This window comes from Mauremys mutica, chromosome 4 (genome assembly GCF_020497125.1).
Source record: "Mauremys mutica isolate MM-2020 ecotype Southern chromosome 4, ASM2049712v1, whole genome shotgun sequence".
NCBI lineage: Eukaryota > Metazoa > Chordata > Testudines > Geoemydidae > Mauremys > Mauremys mutica.
In genome coordinates, this window is record NC_059075.1 from 18,065,477 (window position 1) to 18,088,839 (window position 23,363).

A 23,363-nucleotide genomic window follows, 5' to 3' on the forward strand; every position below is an offset into this window, starting at 1 on the left:
TCTGAATTCATCTTGCTTGAACGTGGGTGACTAGAATCCTACCCAGTATTCCAGCTGAGGTTTTATAATCAGTGCCTTGTAAAATGGTATCAGTACCTCTCTATCTCCACTGGAAACATCTCACTACCATTCTCTTCCTCATCCCCACCCGGAGACTGCTCTTCCTCTACTTCCTTAAGGGAGCAGCTCAAGGCTGACTTCAGGATGGCCCGTTGTTCCCCTCCATCAGTGCTGTTGTGCAATACTGCAGGGTAATATGTGCAGCAATCTTTCTGTGACTTGCAATGGCTCCGCAAGGCTTGGGGAGCAGTGTCAGACCTCTTGCCATCACTGCAGGCTGGCAGTCAGGACCTCTAGTGCATGTGGCTGTTCCTTGGTGAGGGACCAGCGTGTGCCTCGCTCTAGAAAGGAACCGTTCACTGCAGTTAATGAACAGGAAGCTGGGGCTGGGGCTGTGTTTGCATGCTTGCTGATCATGCCTCCTTGAAACCAGGAAGTAAGGCAGGGTGGAAGAAGGCATACGTTAAAGTAGGCCACCCTCTCCTATAACCTACATTTTACAGTTCCTTGGTGTGTATATTACCCACTCTTCCGCTCAAGGGACCTGATTTTCCACTGCCTTGCCATGAAGTGTAGTCATTACAACTGTGCACAGTGGGTGTAAATCTGTTTTGAACAGGGGTAAATGACTACATACGGTGCAAGGTAGTGGAGGCTCCAGCCCACACACTGTTAAATAGGTCTAAGGGAGTCTAAGTGGGTCAGATTCTCCTTTCACTTACATTGGTTTTCCATTGATGTGACTCCATTGACTTCAGTGGAGTCAATCCTGATTTACAATGAGATCAGAGTCAGGACAAGGAGTCTAATTTACGCTCCTGGTTGAGCTCCCCCTGCCCACCAGGAGGTTGTGTTTGGGTCCCAACACCCCGGGCCCCTGTGCTTTAAGCTGCCTGAGGGCTTGTCTACACTTAAAACACTACAGTGGCACAGCTTCACTGCTGTAGCACTTCAGTATAGACACTATGAACGCCAACAGGAGAGGTTCACTGAGAGGTGGTAGCTAGGTCGATGGAAAAATTCTTCCTCTCTATACCACAGGTTAGGTCGGCTTACTTACATTGTTCAGGGCACACCCTGAGCGACATAGCTGGGTTGACCTAACTTTTTAGTGTAGACCAGGCCTGAGGCTGGGTAGGCTCCAGCACTCTCTTTCTTTGAGCTTTCTTACACACTCCCTGGGCACAGGCTCTCTGTCTGTTACCCCTTCAGGGAAATGGGACCTCGCAGTCCAGCTGCCCTAGGCTCCCAGGACGAGTGCTGAGCCCCAGAAGACACCACAGGGGCTCATGCACACCCTCTCCCAGAGCACCAACCTTGTAGATGCGCTAATTTACCACTTAACTCGTCAAGGACATGTGATAATCGAAGCACATAACCCAAGGGGTTTGCAAAAAAGGGAATCTAAAACAATTACTCTTTACATTAGACAGCACAAAAAAGATGTAGATTCAGGCAAACTGAGAAATGTCTGCATATATTTCCCTGCCTCAGTTTCCTTACCACTTTGGAGAATTTGTTGGGATTAAGGCAGAGTTCTCTACAGCAGTGGTTCTCAAACTAGGGCCACCACTTGTTCAGGAAAAGCCCCTGGCGGGCTGGGCTGGTTCGTTTGCCTGCCACGTCCGCTGGTTTGGCCGAACGCAGCTCCCACTGGCCACGGTTTGCCGCTCCAGGCCAATGGGGGCTGCAGGAAAGGCAGCCAGCATGTCCCTCAGCCTGTGCCACTTCCTGCAGCCCCCATTGGCCTGGAGTGGCTAATCACAGCCAGGGGGAGCCACAGTCGGACAAACCTGTGGACACGGCAGGTAAACGAACCGGCCCGGCCCGCCAGGGGCTTTTCCTGAACAAGCGGCGGCCCTAGTTTGCGAACCACTACTCTAAAGTGTCCAGATACCCACTCCTTCAGCTCATGGCTTCTCTGAATCAGGGAGTCTCCCTCTCTTTCTTTTCCGGCTCAGCTTTGTTTGGTCTTACGCTGGGCGGAATCGATTCCTCGGTCAGAAAAGTTCCTCTGCTACAAAAAAATATGCCTCTTTGTTCCTCCCACTTGCCCCAACCTTCATTTTTTGATTCTGAGTGTCTCTCTGTGCTTATAAGTAGGACCCTACCAAATTCCTGGCCATAAAAAATGCATCACGGACCATGAAATCTGGTTTTTCGTGCACTTTTATCCTATACTATAAAAATACCCGATAATATAGGATAAAAGTATACACAAGTACACAGCATTTCTTAAACTGGGGGTCCTGACCCAAAAGGAGGGGTCTCAAGGTTATTGTGGGGGTGGAAGGGGCACGATATTGCCATCCTTACTTCTGTGCTGCTGCTGGCAGCAGCACTGCTTTCAGAGCTAGGCACCCAGCCTGTAGTTGCTGCTCTCCAGCTGCCCAGCTCTGAAAGCAGCACAGAAGTAAGGGTGGCACCATGACACCCCCCCCACACACACACACTATAGCCTTGTAAACCCCCCTTTTGGGTCAGGACCCCAGTTTGAGAAACGCTGAGTCTTAAGGGCTTTGCATGTTTATATTTTGCTGCTTTTAAATACAAATTCATGTTTTGTTACACCACCGTGAAATTTAAGATTTAAATATCTGAAACCATGAAATTCAAGATTTTTAAAATGCTATGACCATGAAATTTACAAAAATGGACCATGAATTTGATAGGGTCCTATTTATAGCGTCCTACCACTAACCCTGGTTTCTTTGTTTCCTCTTTTCTGCTCCCAACCCCAACCTCCTTCAGAGAAGCTGGAGAAAACTAGTTCTCCTAGTTTCAGCCACCCTGTTGTCCTAAGGTGCTTCCATCTGAATGGGAGCCATTCAGGTTAACGGCTCTCCATTGTCCCTGGTCTCAGGGGGTGGCTCTAGCTTTTTTGCTGCCCCAAGCACAGCAGTCAGGCAGCCTTTGGCGGCTTGCCTGCGGGAGGTCCGCCGGTCCCGCAGCTTCAGCGTACCCACCGCCGAATTGCTGCCGAATCCACGGGACCGGCGGACCTCCCGCAGGCGCGCCACTGAAGGCTGCCTGACTGCCGCCCTCGCAGGGACCAACAGGGCACCCTCCGTGGCTTCCTGCCCCAGGCACGCGCTTGGAGTGCTGGTGCCTGGAGCCACCGCTGCCTGGTCTGGGAGAAACATGCTACAGCCCTAATAGCAGAACCAGAATTCATAAATTGTATGTAGATTCCCCAAATCATCACAGCTTTTGTATATATTACCTCTGAACATGGCACTACTTTTTTTTTGTGAAGAAAATGTTAACTATGTAGCTCCAGGAAGAACGCTCTCTGAATTTATTTTAATTCACAAAATATGTTTAACCTTTACATGTGAATAGTTCTCCATGCCAAGCTACATGATAAAAAGACAGCTATGCATTTAGATAAAGATGCCATTATTTTCTACTTAATAGTTCCAGACGTACAAAGCAGTTCTATTATGCATCAGGGTTAGGATTAGTAATGCAAGGCAAGACACAATGTTTCTTAGATTTTTGAAACAACTCCACCCCTCTCAGTTCATTCATGCTGGAGCTAGAAAGCACAGTGCAATTTATGTTCTCTACTATATGAGACTTAAAAGGAAACCCAAGACACTATCAAGGAGATAATTTTTAAAGCTATAAAAATTTTTTCACTATTGTTTATAATAACCCTTGTGAAACATACAACTGAAATCTGATTCCTTAACTAAACCGCATTTTTCTCCGTTGTGTTGTGTGTGAACATTGGTTTGTTATTTTTGGGTGCCCCAGCCATGCTGGATTGATGGCGCTGACACTGCTTCCAGGGAGCGAGGAGGGAGAGGTGCAGGGTGAAGAACATTAAATTATTTACAATACCCGCACAATGGTTCACATGGACTTTGCAAAAACTACAATAAACTCATCAATTAAATTTGTGATCTTCAAGCTCCAGCACTGTCTGTCCCTCTGTAACAGCCATGATCTTATGATCTTAAATGTACTTTCTAATCACTTGAAGATAATTATCTAATTTCCAGCAATGTAACTGCAAGCTCAGAAAACAGATTATGATTATTTAACAAATACATAAAGAGTAGTTTTTCAAACTGCATCCTTGCATGGTTAAAACATACTGGATCAAATTTACCCCCGGTGTAACTAGGCCAGATTTTCAAAAGAGATCAGCTCCCATTTAGGAACCAAAATAAACAGTCAAGATTTTTCAGAAGAGATCAGTGTTTTGAGTGGTCTGCTTTTTTGACAATCTGGTTCTTATTTAGGTGCCTAACTACTAGCTGAGGTTTTTTGAAGATCTGGTGTCAACTGGGGGTTCTGACTACTTGCAAATCTGTCCCCCTTCAGGTCAACCCAATCAAACTTCAGTTTTGTTTAAGTCAGTGGAATAGCACCAGGGATGAATCTGGCTGTATCTAGATTAATCTGGAAATCCAGATTCCCTTTTGTGAACCCAGAGTTTACAGTTTCCAGAAACTTTCTGAATTTAAAAGACTTTCCTCCCCACTGAAGTGGATACAAATAAAGCAAAGTGTTCTGTGCCAAATATTATGTTGCTACAGCCACGGTGTCTTGGCAGAAAAGATTTTTATCTAACTAAATTTAGGAAACTAATAACGTCTGTGATATAAAATATTTTCCCATAGAAAATTTCTGTTGCATTTCCCCCCACACTCAGACTTTCATTATTGCTCTTAAATGGAGTAACTTAAGTTACAAGTCTTTTCTTTTGTAATGTTTAACATCAAAACAAGTTGCTTTCCTCAAATAGCAAAGCAGTTTCCAAGGGCAGATATTTGAGTCTTTATAAATGGTTGTGCAAAAGCTACAATGTTTTGATTTCATTCCTGTTTTGAAAGGGAATGTTCCTGGATACCACAAGGGTGTGCAAAGTAACATCACCTGACTAATATGTTCAAATCCAGAGTTATGAGTGGAGGTGATGTAAAGTCCATATGTGCTAAATTTGGTTTTATATGCAATATGAATTGATGCTGTCAGCATTATTCCTACTGGACAAATGTCCACACCACAGCAAACACCATTAGAACTGGTATTAACTGGGGGGGGGGGAAGGGGGCGTGAGAGGGGAGTTTGTTTGGTTTGGTTTTATGGCCATAGGGAGGATAAGAATGAGTTGCATTACCTTGTCGCCTCTTCAGGTCGATGCTGAATTACATTAGGAGGACAGTAGAAGTTTACAGCCATGCTCATGCTGTACCTGTTCTCTGGTTAGACAGAGAACTAAAGTCTCCAGGGCTGCCAGTCTAGTACGCCTCAAGCAATACATTCATTTTTTATTCGATCAATATTTAAATTGGAACCAGGCTGAGCTTTGACAGTGAAACAGGAAATCTACTGTAGAAAACACTTGGTTCTTTGGCTCAGTGGGTTGGAGATGCAAAACAATGCAGTATAGATAACATGCTTAAGCTTGAGGGATCTTATTTCACATTAGATACTCACTGCCTGCCTTTTTAGAGGCATAATGCTGAATTCACAGCTATCTAGAAGGCAGTATATTAGGGAATTATTCCACTACATTGTGAAGGAAAGCCAGAGACTCGGTTTTACCTGGATAGACTGGTTTGTGATACAGATCAAGGATTAGCTTAATGAGAGTCAGTTTATTATGGAAAAAAGGCTGCAATTTAATTAACCAAAACAATAGACAGTCAGTTGTTGTGACAAGTTGTAACTCCCTTGTAATTCCAAAATTCCCAAGCCTGGTGAGACACTAAGATCATACACAAGCCCCTGAGGGCCTGCTTAAAATACAAAAATCTCAATGGGACATTGCCACAGGCTTCCACTCACCGCTGGGGCACCTCCTTGTGGCCACGCCTGATGATTAGCTCCACTCAGATGCCATATCCCTTTCCTCGCCCCATGGTCTCACTCTCTCTCTAGGACTTGGTGTACTCCTTCTTTGTGACTCAGTCATCCAGCCAGGTCAGTATAATCCTCCCTTCCAGGGTATCAAAGTCCTATCAGCCAACTGTCCCAGGCAGTCTTTGGCTCCACTGCCCAGTCTGTGCCACTTCTCCAGCAGCTGGTAGGGGATCCCAGGCCTGCCCTGCACTCCAGGTTCCAGTCCTATGTCCAGCAACTGCAGTCTGCTTATGCCCTGACCTAGTTGCTATTTCCCTGGACTCCTTCCTACTTCTCTGGTTTTATCTTCTGGCCTCGCCCGGGTTTATCAGCCCAGACTCCCTCCTCCCAGGGAATAACTGCAGACTACCTAACACCATAGCCCTGGACACATCTCCTTCTTCCAGGGAGTGGCTGCAGACTACTTCCCTGTCACCCCTTTCTGCTGCCAACTTCTGGCTTTATACCAGCCCAGCCTTCACCTGCTCAGCTGAGCTTCATCTTCCATCAGTCTTTCAAGCCCTGGCTCTCCCTCAGTTGCAGCCAATCAAGTTAATTAACCTTACTCTGCCTTGTGGGTGGAGGTGGATACCCCATCACAGGCATAGATTCCAAGGCCAGAAGGACAGTTGTGATCATCTAGTCTGATCTCCTGTATAGCACAGGCCATAAAACTTCCCCAAAATAATTCCTAGAGCAGATCTTTTAGAAAAACCTCCACATCTTGATTTAAGAATTGTCAGTGTTGGAGAATCCACCATGACCCTTTGTAAATTGTTCCAATGATTAATTGCTCTCACCATTAAAATTTACGCCTTATTTCCAGTCTGAATTTGTCTAGCTTCAACTTCCAGCCACTGGATCCAGTTATACTTTTTCTCTGCGAGATTGAAGAGCCCTTTATCAAATATTTGTTCCCCATGTAGGTACTTACAGACTGTAATCAAGTCACCCCGTAACCTTCTCCTTGTTAAACTAACTAGATTGAACTCCTTGAGTGTCTTACTAAAGGCAGGTTTTCTAATCCTTTAATAATTCTCCTGGCTCTTCTCTAAACCCTCTCCAATTTAACCACATCCTTCTTGAATTATGGGCACCAGAACTGGGCACAGCGTTCCAGCAGCGAGCACACCAGTGCCAATTACAGAGTAAAACACATTCTTCAGTGCTGCTTGAGATCCCATGGTTATGCATCCCAAAACTGCATTAGCTCTTTTGGCCACACTGGGAGCTCATGTTCACTACGACTCCTAAATCTTTTTCAGAGTCACTGTTTCCCAGAAGAGAGTCCCCCATCCTGGAAGCCCGGGCTATATTCTTTGTTCCCAGATGTATACATTTATATCTAGCTGTATTAAAATGCATATTGTTTGCTTGCACCTAGTTTATTAAGCAATCTAGATTGCTTTAAATCAGAGACCTGTCCTTTTCATTATTTACCACTCCCCCAATTTTTGTGTCATCTGCAAACTTTATGAGTGATGATTTTAAATTTTCTTCTAAGTCATTTATAAAGATCTTAAATAGCGTAGGGCCAAGAACCGATTCCTGCAGGGCCTCTACTGGAAACAGACCTGCTCAATGACAATTCTCCATTTACAGTTACATTTTGAGACCCATCAGTTAGCCAATATTTAATCCATTTAACGTGGGACATGTTAATTTTATATTGTTCTAGTTGACACAGGCTTGATTTCCTGTAAGAAATGAGCCATCTCCCAGGTCTGCCCTCACAAGAGCTGTCTCTTGAGTATCATCTATGGTGAGACTGATTCTGAACATTTTTACCATATGCCTTGTTTGGGAGGCAAGCCTGTAACCCATTTCTGGCCTTCCAAATTTTGGCAATGAATTTTGGACCAGTCATAAGATGTGACATATGATTTGAAACTTGAAACAAATATAAAAGTGCTTTCATGCTGGCAGTGAAGGCGTGAGAATGGGAGCGTCATAATTTTAAAAAGAAGTTACCATAACTGATGGTAACTTGACTCATTAGAAGATCATCCTGACATCCTTGTGGTCATCACTATAACTATGGCATACTATAAAACACCAAGAGAATTCATACAGAAAGGAAGACACATATCAACATCCCATCCTATCTAGGGTGGCCAGATAGCAAGTATGCAAAATCAGGACAGACTGTGGAGGGTAAGAGGCACCTATATAAGAAAAAGCCCCAAATATTAGGACTGTCCCTATAAAATCGGGACAGCTGGTCACCCTAATCCTACCACATAACAAGACTGAGCAATGTCATAGAAAATTCCTGTATGTCCAAACCAAAAAAACACTAGAGCACAGGAGCCCATTTATCCAGGGAAATTATTCAGGACAAAGCAGAAATCAGAACAAGGCCTAGCATTAATGAGACAGGGCCATTAAAAACACCGAAAACATTGGCTAGACTGACCCAGGATAAAGTTTCTTGAATCTCAGGCCAGGGCCTTTGCCATAAGAGTATACTTCTCCCTCCTGCCACTCCCAGCTGTATTCAAACCAATGGAGAAGGGGAAGAACCAGAAGGGATATATTCAAAGACTTACTATTACTGGGTGGTTTTTATGTCTCTTGGGATATCACTCTTCACTCGTTGGTTATATCCTGCTGAGGGTCCTGCAAATGTGGAGATATTCCCTTAATAAACTTTTGCTGGAGGACTTGTTGCCAAAAGCTACATTACCTCTGGAAAACAACTTTAGTTTTGGGTGTTAGCCTGAAAATGTTCTATTAATAATAGAGATTTCATCCTGGCAAACACAAGAGTTTTTGTGAGCCCCACCAAACTGCATTTTCTATAGAGAGCAGGAGAGAAAGTGTAATCATGCTGCAGTGTTCCTCAGCCAAGTGATGAGGAATTGTTGTTCTAGAGATAGTTTGATGAAACACATTAACCCAGGACCTGGGAAACTTCATTTTGACAATAAAGAAAAAAAGGGGTTGGAAGAAACCCCACTAGCATACTGTCCTTGTTTAAAATATGACACTGAGAAAGCCTGTGTATAGCCCAGCTTGAGAACGTTAATTCTCATGCTCCAAAATGTCCTCTAAGTCTGTTAAGTTTATCTTCCAAAGTACAGTATAGATGTGCCACTGTGCCAGAAAACAGCTCGTTCCTGAGTGAGCTTGTTAAATCCCTGCTTCCCATTGCAAATGATGGTTCTTTTCGTGAGCAATATGCCTTTTCTGGAGATTTTCTCTGTGAAGAGGGCATATCAATTAAAACACAATCATTAATAAAATCATCCACCTCCCTTTCCACCTGTGGTTCGTTAGATCCTGTACTTAGCATAGTGTGAATATTCATCCCGCTTTGACTTCCACGTTTCTATCCCTCATCTTTCTCTGATAGTTGGTTAAGCCGAAAGAAAATGTTTTATAAGCCTTACGTTCTTTGGGATAGGAACTGTCTTTTTGGTCTGTTAAAAGCACCTAGCACAAAGGGGTCCTGACTGGGTGTCCTAGGTGAGTTGGTAATAAATAATTAATTATTAATAATAAAAGAGGCTCCAGGGGTCAGTCCAATCCACTGGTCCCCAAACTGGGGCACGGAGGAATGCCCGGGGGCGTGGCAGGGCCTGAGGCTGGGAAGGGAGCACCATCTAGCCCCACTCTGCCCCCTGCTCTGCTCCAGCCCTGCGCCTGGCCCCGCTTCTGGTCCCCACTTTTGTTCTGAAGGTCATTAATAATCACTTTTCCTACCCCTGCCTTTTTAAAAAAAGATTCTATTCTCCAGTCATAGAGTACACGGCATGTTCTAGGAAATCTCTACTGAAAATGAGTCTCGCAGTTCTGGGCAGACATTTTCCAGACCTTTCCTAGAGATGCATATTACAGCATTCGATTAACCTGTGGGCATTCAGTTTCAGGCATATATGTACCACATGAAAGCCAGGCAAGCATACGGGCCTTACAGCTCATTGTAGTTTTATCAGGAAAAGCCATTTATTGTTTCCCCCCCCCCAATACATTTTACCTTCAGCAAGTGAAACTAGAAAGATGTTTCCCTAACAGCTGAGATTGCTGACTGCTTCAGGAGGGGGAACTGACCAACCAAGACACCCCCCAACCCAAATGTGTATCCAAACAGCCCAGAATTTTGGGGAAGTTTATACTGGAATGTCATAGGCTCATATCAGTGCATAGCCACCAGCACCACTAATGAAAATGGGAAGGATGCCCATGGTAAGCAGGAAGTTTTCCTGGTTTCTCTTTCAAGCAAAATATCCCACGGGGAAGAGGAAAAACTAACAGGCAGGCACTGAGTCACCCTGTGGATTTTATTGTTCGTGTTCCTGTGTTCAAACAACATTGTCCTTTAAATAAAAACCCCTCTCAGCTGAATTGTAGCTAAGATGTTTTAGCATCAGTTGAATCAGATGCACTAATCAGTCATGTCAGGGCCCTTCAAGACTGCAGTTTCATTAAGCGAATCTACAGGGGGTTTCTTTTATAACAATAGATCTTGAAGCTTATGAAAGTGTTGGCTTTTTTACTCGTTAGTGTAGCAATGGGTCATCATTTCCATTTGTAACTTAAGCAAAAAAAAAAAAGAAGAAGAGAAGAAGGCAGCTCTGGGGAAAATCAGGAGGAATATTGGAATATTTTAGGCAGCTGATTACAATGAGTACAATAACTATTTTTATGCTGCACATACCATTTGCACAGCACATTTAGCAGATGGACTGGCAAATGCTGACTTGTCCAGCCACATGATGCAATTAGGAGAAAGAAAGTGGTTCTGCTTATTGATTCATGAATCTTTATTACAGTAGATTTTGGAAAGTGCAGAAAAGGAAGCCAAAGAGCAGAGAGAAGTTTAAATACTGCAGATTCATGCTTTTGCTCAGAAAATGGCAAGTAGGAGAGATGATGGGGTTGGTCTGTTTCACCATTCTTTTAACATTGGTTTGGTTTGTTTGTGATGATTTTTAATTAAATTAAAAGTTCCAGTGTAGGAAACTTCCAACTATGAGAACTTAAGAGAGACCAAACCCAAGAATTCACTAGTTTAGTAGAGGCTGGTGGTTGACTGACTGTCCAAAGCTCTGTTGTGATTGGCCACATGAACCTTTTGGAGGATGTCTCAGCTATTCACCAACTCCCCAAAGGGCATTCTGTGAGGATCTCACCACTGAGGCTTTGGCTACACTTGCATTTCAAAGCGCTGCCGCGGCAGCGCTTTGAAGCGCTAAGTGTAGTCAAAGCGCCAGCGCTGGGAGAAAACTCTCCCAGCGCTGTCCGTACTCCACCTCCCTGTGGGGAATAACGGACAGCGCTGGGAGCGCGGCTCACAGCGCTGGGGCTTTGACTACACTGGCGCTTTGTAGCGCCGCAATTTGCAGCGCTGCAGAGGGTGTGTTTTCACACCCTGCTGCAGCGCTGCAAATTTGTAAGTGTAGCCAAGCCCTCACAAACAGTCCCCAAGCCCATTAAGTTAACGGGGAAGGTTAATGAGGAATAAAGGTAACAAGGGCAGTGGATGGGAATGCTGGAGGAATGAGTGAAAAGATGCAGTTACGGGACTGGTGAAGGGCTGAAAGAGGAAAAGTAGCAAGTTCGAACTGCCCTTATCATCACCACCATCACAAAATGCAATGCCACCAGGTGGGGCCCTTTCAGCTACTGTTAACCCTCTTGCTATTGTACAAACCAGAAGCCCAGATTCGAGGACAACCTGCCTATCCAAGAACGGCTCTTATGCACGTGTTTAAATCCCATTGACAATAATGAAACTCAAGCACATGCTTAAAGTTCAGCATGAGCTCAAGTGTTTTCCTGAATCAGGGGCTAACCTAGGAACTGTTTCATATCCTAAATTTAGCATTCGTCAGAGAAAGTGAATTGAATGTGGCCGTTGGGCCACACACTGCAGCTGCAAGCGCAGCTGGGCTCCTGAGGGTTAGAAGGAAAAAGGAAGAGTTCACATAGGAAGGGCACTTTAAAGAAAGAAAACGGACTGAGAAAAAATAACCAATAGTTCACATACTAAAAATAATGGAGAAAAGGTGTTGGAAACATTTCTTAAATGTTCTTGCTTGTGCTTTTAATAGACGCTACTCCTCAGAGTGGAGGACTACATTGCACTGATTGCCACAATACTGTATTTTGATAAAGGGTTTTCAAATAAAAATGCGTAGAATTACAGAGTTGTTCTCTCACAGCAATCAGCCACTCAAGTCTGTGAGTTAATAGGCACACATCTGGAGTGACCTAAGGCATGGAGCTAAATGCATGTGAGGTGCTTGCACCAGTGTACTACTAATGCACATCTTGGAATGGCTTATTGGTATAAGGGCTTGTTTAAAACCTTAATGCTAATTATGTAGGTCCCCTGTCACAGGGTCCACTCACTCCTAGTGGCGCCTCCTGCTGGCCATCCTGGGGATTAGCTCCGGGCAGGCATTGCGCCCTGGTGGTGTCTCTCCCACCATCCTCTCACCCTGCAGACCTCTCTCACTCCAGGAACTGCAGCCTCCTCTTCATGGTTCAGCTCTTCAGCTGGGTCACCATGTGTTCCCCACTCCTGGGGCATCAGAGTCCTTCCTGGCAAATGGGCTCAGGCAGTCTTTCTGCTCACTGCCCTGTTGGTGCCTCTTCAGCAGCTGCTGGTAAGGGGACCTGGGCCCCCCCTCTACTGGGAGGCCTGGCTCAGGGGCTCTCTCATCAGCAGCCAAGGTCTGACCTACCTCAGACCTTGCTGCTCTTTCCCCTAAGCCCTGCCTACCTCTCTGGCATTCCCCACCCAGGGAGTAACCGAGGCTACTTGCCTTTAGCCCCAGACACACCTCCCTTCTCCCAGGGAGTGACTGCAGACTCCTTCCCTGCAGCCCCTTTCTGTTGCCAGCTACCTTTCTACGGGCCCCTCCTGTTCCTGTTCAGTGGAGCCTTGCGTCTGATTAATCAATTCCTGCTCCCTGGCTCTTCCTCCCGGTGCAACCTGGAAAATTAATTGGGCCTAGCTGGGCTTAACTCCTTAATTAATTAATTGGGCTTAACTCCTTCCAGTCCTGTGTGGAATGGACACCCCCATCACATCCTCCTTATACTGTGAATTTATTTATGTGCGCTGATTTACACCAGCTGAGGATGAATACATCTTACGGCTCCAATCCTGCAAAGGCTTACACAAATGCTTATATTTAAACATGAGAGAAAAGGTGGGGGAAGTAACAGAAGGTGATCCAATAAAAGCTATTACCTCACCCACCTATTCTCTCTAATATCCTGGAACCAACATGGCTACAACAACACCGCATGCATACATTTAAGCATGTGAGTAGATCCAGTGACATCACTTGACATTTATTTATATCGTACATGATTTGCAAAATTGCTCTGAAAATCCAGCCCAGGCTCAAAAATCTGCTAACTCCTATTATTTTCATTATTGTGTTATTATATGCACAAAATGTGTTAGGCCCTGTACAACATGCAGTGTAGGAAAACACAGTCCTTTCCCTAAAGAGATTGCAATTTCTGACTGTAACCTGCAAACACAATGCACATGAGGACTTCAACTGATCTCAAAGTTAATCCCATGCGTAAGACTGCATACACATCATGAAAAAAGGAGTTTTCTTACCATGTGTTACCTAACATGTAAAAAAAATCACAGTGAAGACAAAGCAGTTTGTAGTTTTCACACATGTTAACAGGTTGAGTTAAACACGAGAGGGGAGCTTAGCATTTATCTGCTAATATGCATTAAAATTACAACAGCCTTGTCTTTACTTGTGTTAGTTGCCACATGCTAGGGAACATATGGTAAGAAGACACTTTTTTTTCCTGGTGAAGGCAAGGCTTGAGTGTTAGCATGGTTCGGACTAAGGCTATAGTAGGAAAAAGGTGAATTTTTACCCCGTGTTAAACTAACCCGTGTTAATCAACCCATATTAAAATCCTAGTGAAGACAAGAGAATTGAAGTTTTAACTCATGTTAGAGTGGGTTTTTACCATGAGTAGCTACAGGCTATGTCTTCACTGCTCAACAAAAGTGCGTATTTACCATGGGATAATTACCATGCATTAGCTATAATGCTGTAAAACATAGTGGTGACAAGGCACTGTTAAACTAGGTGAAGTCAGCCACACACAGGGAGTATAGTGTTGACGTCATCTACCTACCTCATCATAAAAACTACAGATGCCTTGTCTCCATTAGGATTTTACAGTGAGATAACGCTCACACATTCGTTATCTTGTGGTAAAAACACCCTTTTGTCAGTGAAGACAAAGCCCAAGAGGCTGGCTGTACAAACATTTATGCACATGTGTAACTTTAACCCTGTGAGTAGACATAAATGGAACTGCTTAAATGAGCAAAATTACTCACATACATAAAGTGTTTCAGGATCAGGCCCTAAAAAGACAAGATAACAGAACAGAGTAGGAAGAAGAGATACAACATGCAAGCAAAACAGAGAAGATACTGACTGGTACACACACAATTCATTCAAGTTTTTAAAATATACTTTTAATGACATTTTATATGCATTTTCTTATTTTTTCTTATTTTCTTTAAAAATATACACATATTATTGTAAATTAATTTCCCAGTCTCCAAATTAAATCTAGATTTTAATTAAATGGAAATGACAAATTCAAGCCTGATTGTTAGATTAGCTGATACTGTCACACTCTATTTTGTGTGTTGCTTTTTTAGAAATTGTTACATCTGTAGATCTGAACATTAAAAGAGTTACCTGGTTTTAAATCTTTGCATTTTTTTCCCAAACAGGCAAATTGAGTTGGCTACACTAGAGAGAAATTATCAGAAAAACTTATTTTAAAAAGCTAATGTGATTTTGAGTCATATAATATGAACTTGTTCTGTTGGATATAACTCCTACTCCCTACTTTCAAAAAAATTCCTCTGTTCTGAAATCAGTCCAGTGGCTATTGGAAATGGTTACAGACATGAATTCCATTTTGTTTATGAAAACATTTTGGACAAAGCATTGATTGTCAAGGACTTATGAAAAGAATTAAAACCTATGAAATATTGGCATAACTGCTATTTAGAGCATGAAAATGACATACACATGAATCACAGTTTCTTAGCAGTTATTTATATACAGAAAAAAAAAGCTTTGCTTAAGACAGAATTAATCAGTGTAGTTCTCATTTTTATAAGTTTGCTTTTAGTGTCTTGTGAAATAAGAAAAATTTGGGCCAAATCTTGGGGCTAGTTTTACTGTGGCAGAAAGGGGCGTATGAGCCCCAGATGGCTGAATAAGGAGGCTGAATACAAGGCGAACTGATCTGGAGGGCAATTGGCCTGTGAGGAGGCAGAGGGCAGCAAGGACAGATTCATATTCACTCAGTGGCAGGATGTGCAAAGTTTCTTGAGAGGGAGGGTATTTGTGCAGGAGACCTCCTCTCTCCATCAATGGAGTCATTTCTATATGGATGAGATGGGGTTGGGTTTCCTAATTTTTTCATGAAGTAAGAGTGAATAATTTTAGCAGTACTTCAGGAAGAGATGTACAGGGGTACTCCCTCCCTCACTAACCAAAACTGAAGAAAGAGGTCTTTTTACTTTGGGGGATGGATTTGCTCCTTAAAATACACGGATGCATTTTGGTGTATCTTTTGGTGAATCTCTAAATACCTCTATGTTCAGAGCTAGGTGAGGGTTTTGCCTGTTAGACATACAATACCCCTGAATGAGTCAGAATGATGAGTGATATCTACCATCTGTAGGTTGGTCAGGTATTTGAAAAATACCTGTGGATATCAGGTTCCTCCACCCTGCTGACCCATCCCTGGCAAAATACAGGAAACTCCCTTTGCTCTGTCACTGCTACAATCCACCTACCTGCCCATGCTTGCCCTGTAGAAGAGATGAACTGAGAATTCAGTCACAGACAGTTAAAATCAGAATTAAAAATAGCAGTCAAGGTTGGGAGATAAATGCCCAACAGTCAATGAAACTCGGTAAGAATGAGGTGCTTAACTCCCTTTGAACATCCCAATCTTAGGGATTAGGCTAGACCAGCAGGTGATAAAGACATATAGTAGTTATAGGTTTCCTTAGTTTAAGGCATGTGATTTAACATGTTTTGTATAGTTTCATTGTACCTTAGTCAGAACTTCTAGTGTAAATGCACGCAGTCACTGCACAGGACAAAATAAGGTGTGGCCTTCTGCACAGCTAAACAAGCCAATCAGGTACAGTTTATAGGGCCATTCTGGTTTTGAAAACGGAGGGCTTGATTCCCTGCTGCATTGCTCCTGTTTGATAAAAGGGTAATTTCATTGAAATCACTGATGTCATACCAGGGTAAAACAGGAGGAAAAGCAGGGTGAACCAGCCCTACAAACTGTACAGAGAATTTTTTCCTTTCTGTCTTCCAGTAGCAAATGACAACATTATTGCCAACTGCCCACACTCAACACTAAAATTAACCTAGCAATGGCAGGACTTCAAGTGCTGCATTTGATGTGTCTGAGGAGCAAGTGAGCTAACAGACTGAAATGTATCAGAGGGGTAGCCGTGTTAGTCTGGTTCTGTAGAAGCAGCAAAGAGTCCTGTGGCACCTTATAGACTAACAGATGTTTTGCAGCATGAGCTTTCGTGGGTGAATACCCACTTCTTCAGATGCAAGTCTGAAATGATATTTTCTTAAGTCACTTTGCTGGCCACCTGTGCTTGTGGGTGCGTTTTTGTTTTCCAGTGAAAACACAATAATACAAAATGTTCAAGAAAATAGTAAAGACTTGGGCTTATGGTAACAGACATAAAACTAGGCATCTGGCAGCTGCATCTTTAGAAAAACCAACAAAACTAAACGCTCTGGGCTCAGGCCTACAGCCATGACACACACAAAATTCTCATTGAATTACATGTGGGTAAAAGCTCCCCCCACACACACCCCCACGCCAAAATTTTCGAACGTCAGTGCCCAAATTTAGGCTCCTAAACACACATTTAGGCTTCTAAACAGAACTGTATTGATTTTCAAAGACGCCGAACCTTTGCAATGCTCATTAACTTTAGTGAGATTTATATTTTCTCAGCACCTTTGAAAAATCAGGCCCATATAAATGACGTACGGTCTTAGGAGCCCAACCTGCATATCCGCCTTCTTTGAAAACTTTAGCCCAGAATTGTTTTGGAGATTTATATTTGGAGAACTCTGTTCTCTTCATTTAAGTGAAGCGTTTAATCCTCGATCAGATTGTTTTGCTGTTTCTGAGTATTATTATTTAATACCAATAAAATTAACTAAATAATTTCACATGCAAAGAAAAACCAGATTAGGAAAAACTAAATCACAGAGTGCAGAGCCCTATGAAGATGAGCTAGCAACAAACAACAACAAAGTCATCTTAGAAAAAGTGACTTGGAAAAATCGTAGGAAAAGATTAACAATATAGAGGGTTAAACATACACAGGTAGGACCTGCTTGTTCACACATCCCAGTAATCATTCATCAGACTGTACATGGGAGATCTGACCTGGAGATTCTTCACTCAGAGTGGTCAGTAAGTTGGACCATTCTGCTTGTGGGTCTCTTTGCCATTGTCTGAACTGCTCATAAATTTCTTTGTCATTAATAGGCTCATCTGTGAATGAGAACTACTCACATGACTGACAATTGCAAGATGGGCCCTAAATGTGGCATAAAAAACACAAAGTAAAAAGAAAATAGAGCAAGAAGTTTGATGGGGGAGGGTCAGAGGAGTGACTAGAAAGGACAAGAAGAAAAGGAATATTTGCTTATGAGGGAGTATTAGTGGAACAATATGCACATTAGAGAATGTGCAGTTCTAGCACACTATCATCGATTAGGCCTACATTTTCAAAAGTGACTAGTGCTTTTGGGTATCTCAATTTTTGGGTGTCCAACTCAAGGCACCTAAAGGGGGTCTGGTTTTCAGGAAGTGATGACAACCCAGCTCTGAAAATTAAGCTTTTTAGAGCTGTTTCCATTTGGGCACCCAAAACTGAGGGATTCAAAATCCCTGGTCACTTCTGACCATCTGGTGTCCGGGGATAAGGGATGGAAGGCCTTCAAACTTTAGGAAATTTGGTTGCGCTAGACAAAGGTTTAGTTTGCTTTTTATTTTGTCTAAATAAGTTCAGCTATCCCTTCCATGGCTATCTGATACTGACCAATATCAGCTGAGTCTTTTTGGTTATCATGGCCCTAAGCACTCTGCACAAAGATAGACCTACATTCCACAGCAAGGCTCCCTGGTTCTGAACTATCCCAGCCCTGAATTTGCAGCCCTTTGGAAATTCTCTGGCAGCTTCAAGTAAATTCAAACTCTGATGCTTTTATTGAATCATATTTGAAAAATAAATCTTGCAGCCAGCATAATATTCCATGTGCTAATTCACCTGATTTTATCCTGCCCCCAAATTTTCCGTTCACTGCAGAGTTTTGCATTGCCAGTGCATAACTGCATTAGAATGGCGGTGGCTTTGGTGGAAAGAGTTTTAACCCTTGAGAAGCTGTAGGCAGCAGTTTCAGATTTCATATCCACGAGGCAGTTGAATCTGTTGGCAGTAAGGAAGTTCTGGACTTCCTCTTTCACTCGCCGTGAGAGGACAAGGGCAGAGGTGACTTGAACACCTTGGAAAGTAGAACTCTAAGTTTCCTACCCCAGCAACCAACCCCACCCCCCATCTCCCAGTCCCAATATCCTTCAATGCACCAAACAATTATGGATAAGCACATTAGCTAGATGCTGCAGCTAAAATGATTGATGTAAAATAGTTAATGTTGATATTTAAAATGCCATAATTAAGCTTCAGCATTAACACCCACGACATGAGGCAATGCCTACATTTCAGGAACTATTATTTCAGGCCACCTGGCTGCTGTATGCTTTCCTGTCTCTTTGAGTGTGCAAGTCAATTAAAGAGCTTGGAATAGAATTCAGATGCTTAGTACCTGTCTTGAGCCATTAGGCCACAATCCCTTCCGTTAATTTAAAAGATTCCTGCCAGTTTGTAATGTATTTTTTCAGGTTCGGGACTTCTTTCCTCTTTTCTCTTTACAAAGCTTGCATCAGTGGAGGTGTGACTATTTTTTGTACCTTTGGGAAGACTGGCAGGATGAAATTTGAGAAACCCTGCCATAAAGATTGGATTTGAAAGATATCAGCCCATCCTGTGACTTTCCATAACCATACTGCTCTGTAAACTTTGTATTTGTAAAACTCACTGCCTTGTGCACCGAGTTGATGGAGCAGCACCTAGATTGATGGCTCATATGTTGTTTACAGGTTCTGACATACAGCTGAGACCAGGGGAGCCTGAGGTTGATGCTGATGCAGAAGAAGATGATTCTGTGAGTAATGTTACTGTTTACTTCTGAAAGCTTGATAATTAATGTTTTATTTACACTTTTTTTCACAAAGATGTATCTATTATTATTTCTGTTAAGGAGATATCCTGGCAGCTTGATCGTCCGTCTGACAAACTGATGTTCAGATATATAGAATTCTAAAGGACAGAATTTGGGGCAATGTAACATGCATTAGAGTGGGGCTCTTTGCATTAAAGGGAGGGCTTTCCCCCTCAGAGATTTGTAACGTGCCAGGAAAAGTTATATTCCATGGTATAGTAAATTCTTGTTTTCACAGTGGTTGAATTTTTGTTTCAAGGACGGCCTAACTGGTCCACTGGCAGGAGCTTCCTGAGAGACCCCAGAAGGAATTTTGCTGAGTCAGCCAGAATTCCTCCTAGGAATTCCAACTGCTATGAGGCTCCACTGCACATCTGAGGTTACGGGGGGCATAATTTTGCCCTAAAGCAAGGGGAAAAAGTCGTCATAACCTCTTGTGATCATTATTTCCGTCTAATCTGTCTGTATTTCAAATGTATCCTTAGTTAAGAAAGACATTGTGAAAGCATCATTTCTGTTTTCAAGGACTATATCCTCTGTTGTTTATATCAAATTCTTAAATGGGAATTATGTTTGCCCCAAAAGGAAATAACGAATGGCCATTCTGCAGCCACTGTTACTGGTATCAGGCTTGCACAGAGAGGAATTTTATATTATATTCATTGCCTCCCAACCAATAGGGATTATTACTGTTGCTAAATTATGACCATTATTTCCCCTCATTTCTTTCCTGTAGGTCAATGAAGTGACAATAGAAAACATACGGCCAAGGCCACAAGGATCCTCTCCAGTTTATGAGTATTCCATAGAAGAAGAATATTTTAACAAAAAGGCAAGACATACATAAGGTTTTCATGTTACACTCAATTCATTTTTGGCCAAATTCTCATCTTTTGGGGCTTATTAGCAAAAATCCCATTGATTTCTGTAGGACTAGAATTTGGACATGTATAAAAAGTACTTTGAAATCCACACCCTCACCTTCTCAATCCTTTCATAGCCCTTTTAGTTTACCAAACAGTGCATAATTACTTGTATTTATGGGCAGGAGAGTTTCAGGATTCAGCTGACATTTCATTGTGAAGAAAAAGCATGATCAGTAATATATGCATAGAATCATAGGGGACCTCAGGAGATCATCTAGTCCAATGCCCTGCTCAAAGCAGGACCAATCCCCTGACAGACTCTTAACCCCAGTTCCCTAAATGGCTCCCTCAAGGATTGAACTCAACCCTAGGCTTAGTAGGCCAATGCTCAAACCACTGAGCTATCCCTCCCCATTAAGAAAATATTTGGTTTTCTATATGAAAATGTAAAGCATTAAAGGATTTTTTCCCCCTAATTCTTTCCTGATTGGAGGTGGGGTGCAGAGTATCAGGAAACAACTTTCTGGAAAATATAACCCGTAAAAAAAAAAGTCCAAGATCGAATTATCTGTATTTCTTGGTTAATTAAAGGGTAAAGATTTAATTAGCGGGATGCATAAGAGTGTGACTCACCACTGAAGCAACCCCTCATGGCCACGCAGGATGCTACAGGATCCTCCCTTTGACAAATGGCTGTTTAGGTGCTCCATCTCTTCCTGTGACTCAGCCCTCTGGCTGGAGCATGGATAGTCCAACCCTCTTTGGGGTAACCCAAGAGTCCAACAAACAACAATTCACCAACCTCATGTTGGGTTTTCAGCCTAACTCTAGACTCATTAGCTTGAACCCTGGGGGATTTCCACACACCTTCCTCAACCTTCCCTCACTTCTGGGCTCCAGTCCAAGGACCCTTTAATAAGCAGTCAAGGTGTGTCTACACAGACCCCCTGCTGCCTCCTTGGACCACTTCCTTCCTCCACTTGTCTTGAGCCTTTCCCACGGTTCATTGTCTATCAGCCTCTCTCTCCTTCTCTAGACCCCTTTCACAAGCTCACTGCAGAGCTTTTGCACTTTCTGCCACTCATGTGGCTTTGCTACAGGAGAGTTTCTCTACTCCCTTAGCAGGGCAGTCCCTGACCCTGTGGGAGTTGTCCTGTCCTTCCACCAGCATGCAGAATCCTGGGAAACTCACTTCCGCCATCTTGCCTTCACAACTGCCTTGTATTCCCAGTTGCAGGCTGGCCTGCCTGCCTTCCTTCAGGGAGGCTCTATCTGCCAGCAGGCCAACACAGATACCTGGATGCAGCCAGTCTTCTGCCCCTGAATCAGAGCCAGATATCTGCTCTCCTTCCTGATCAGTACCCCACTGAGCTTTTAGCTCCTCCCTCTGAGTTTGACAGCTACTACTGGTGTAGTGAGGTGGAGCTGATTGACCCCACAGGCTCTCATTAAATCCTTCTTGCTCATTGTGGGGTTATACACACAACCAGTAGGGTTATGCCCTGTCCAGGGTTTCCCAGGATTGTCCCTTTTTTGAGGTAGCTGTCCCAGACAAAATGGTTCAGATATCCCATTGTTTTGTACCTCAGACATGCATGTTTAAACAAGCATGATGAATCCACAGCGTGACTGACGTACAGTTTGTTCCTTCAAAAAAATGGGAAATAAAATATTTGGGAACTATTGTCAGTTTCACCTAAACGTTTTGGTTGTAAAAAAAATTCTGTAAAATGATTTCTCATTTTGAAATGGCTTTTAATTTTATTTACAATATTTAAAAATGCTCAAAAACAAAATGAAGTGTTTGCTTTGACTTAGCTGAAATGATTTTTTGTAGGCTATTTTTTTTGCTTTTTAAGTCACCAAACTATTTTTTTTAAGTGCCAGCAAACAATCTGCACAGCTCTTATCATGTGGTTAAATCCACACACACTGAGCTGAAAATTAACATTATAGACTCTAATGGAAACATCCGCTATTGGTTTTTAAAACAGTAATAGACTTCAGTGTGAATTATGAATTTTAGCTCTCACCAAAATATAGGCTCAGAGCCCTGTTTTGAGCAAGGCAGAGGCCATATAATCTCTATGTGAACTTTACAATACTATCTTAGCTGAACACTAAATAATTACAATTGTTTTTCCAGCTACAAGAAGATACAGAGAACGAAAAATATTCCACAGACAAACAAAAAATGAGTTATTCACAGGTGAGTTTAAAAGGTTACACAGAAAGCAAATTTCATTAGACAGTGCAAATATGGCAAGAGTAAATAGAGGAGAAAGAACAATGGATTCACATGAGTTTTGGCAACCTGCTTAATAAATAAGATTCCTATTGTATACTTTTGTATATTGTATACTGTGTAAATCACAAGAAATTACTGCATCATGGGAATATATGCACCACTGATATTTTCCCCTTCCCAATGGAAAGAACTTTGTTATAATGTAAAGCTCCTGCCTTAATGGGATGGGGTAGACAGAGAATATGTTCTTGCATGCCACGCCCCACACCTCTGTAAAAACCCAAGAACAATTTTTTACAGTTGGGCTTATTGTTTTCTACAGTATAAAAGCTTCACAGGTGTGTGTGACACACCAGGGTACAATCCAGACTAATGAGCAGCTGTGTCACTCCTGCCCTGCAGCCTTGGGTGACTTACAATGCCTTGCTAAAGTAGCTGTCACCTGGCTGCTCACAGTCTTCCAGCATGCAAGCCACACCCTGAGTGTGTGTAACTGCAGCCTGCCAGCTACATGTGGGTTACATTCTGGTTCTCACCAGCCTTGACTATACTTCAGGGTAACCCCAACACCCTCCCACTCCCTGTCTTAGATTTTCCCCAGAAATGTATGTCCTGTACTGCCCAGCACTCTCCTGGACAATACAAGTTTTATTAAGTCCATTATTCCTTTCTGAGACTAATATGCACACAACTTGAGCCAACTGGAGTTATCCCCAGACACTTCAATTTAAACACACTGGATTGCATAAAACAGCAAAACAAGTGTATTAAGTACAAAGGGATAGATTTAAAGTAAGTGTACCTAATGAAGCATAAAAGTCAGAAATGGTTACAAGAAAAATAAAGATAAGACGTTTACTAATGCCTAACTTAAACTATATCAGAGTCAAGCAAAATTTCTCTCAGCAGTCTAACTGACCAAAACCTGTAGATTTGGACCCCTCTCCCAAAGTCCAACCTTGTCGCTTC

General features: G+C 42.7%; 1 protein-coding gene across 1 annotated transcript in view; it reads left to right on the top strand.

Moving 5' to 3' along the window:
• The window catches only part of LOC123368247 (protein AHNAK2-like), a 60,851-nt gene that overhangs the window by 6,653 nt on the left and 30,835 nt on the right, over positions 1 to 23,363 (top strand). The window contains exons 2-4 of the mRNA XM_045012870.1: positions 19,159 to 19,223; positions 20,017 to 20,112; positions 22,293 to 22,355. Of these exons, the coding sequence (XP_044868805.1) occupies positions 19,159 to 19,223; positions 20,017 to 20,112; positions 22,293 to 22,355 (224 nt within the window). The remainder of the gene's footprint in view (positions 1 to 19,158; positions 19,224 to 20,016; positions 20,113 to 22,292; positions 22,356 to 23,363) is intronic.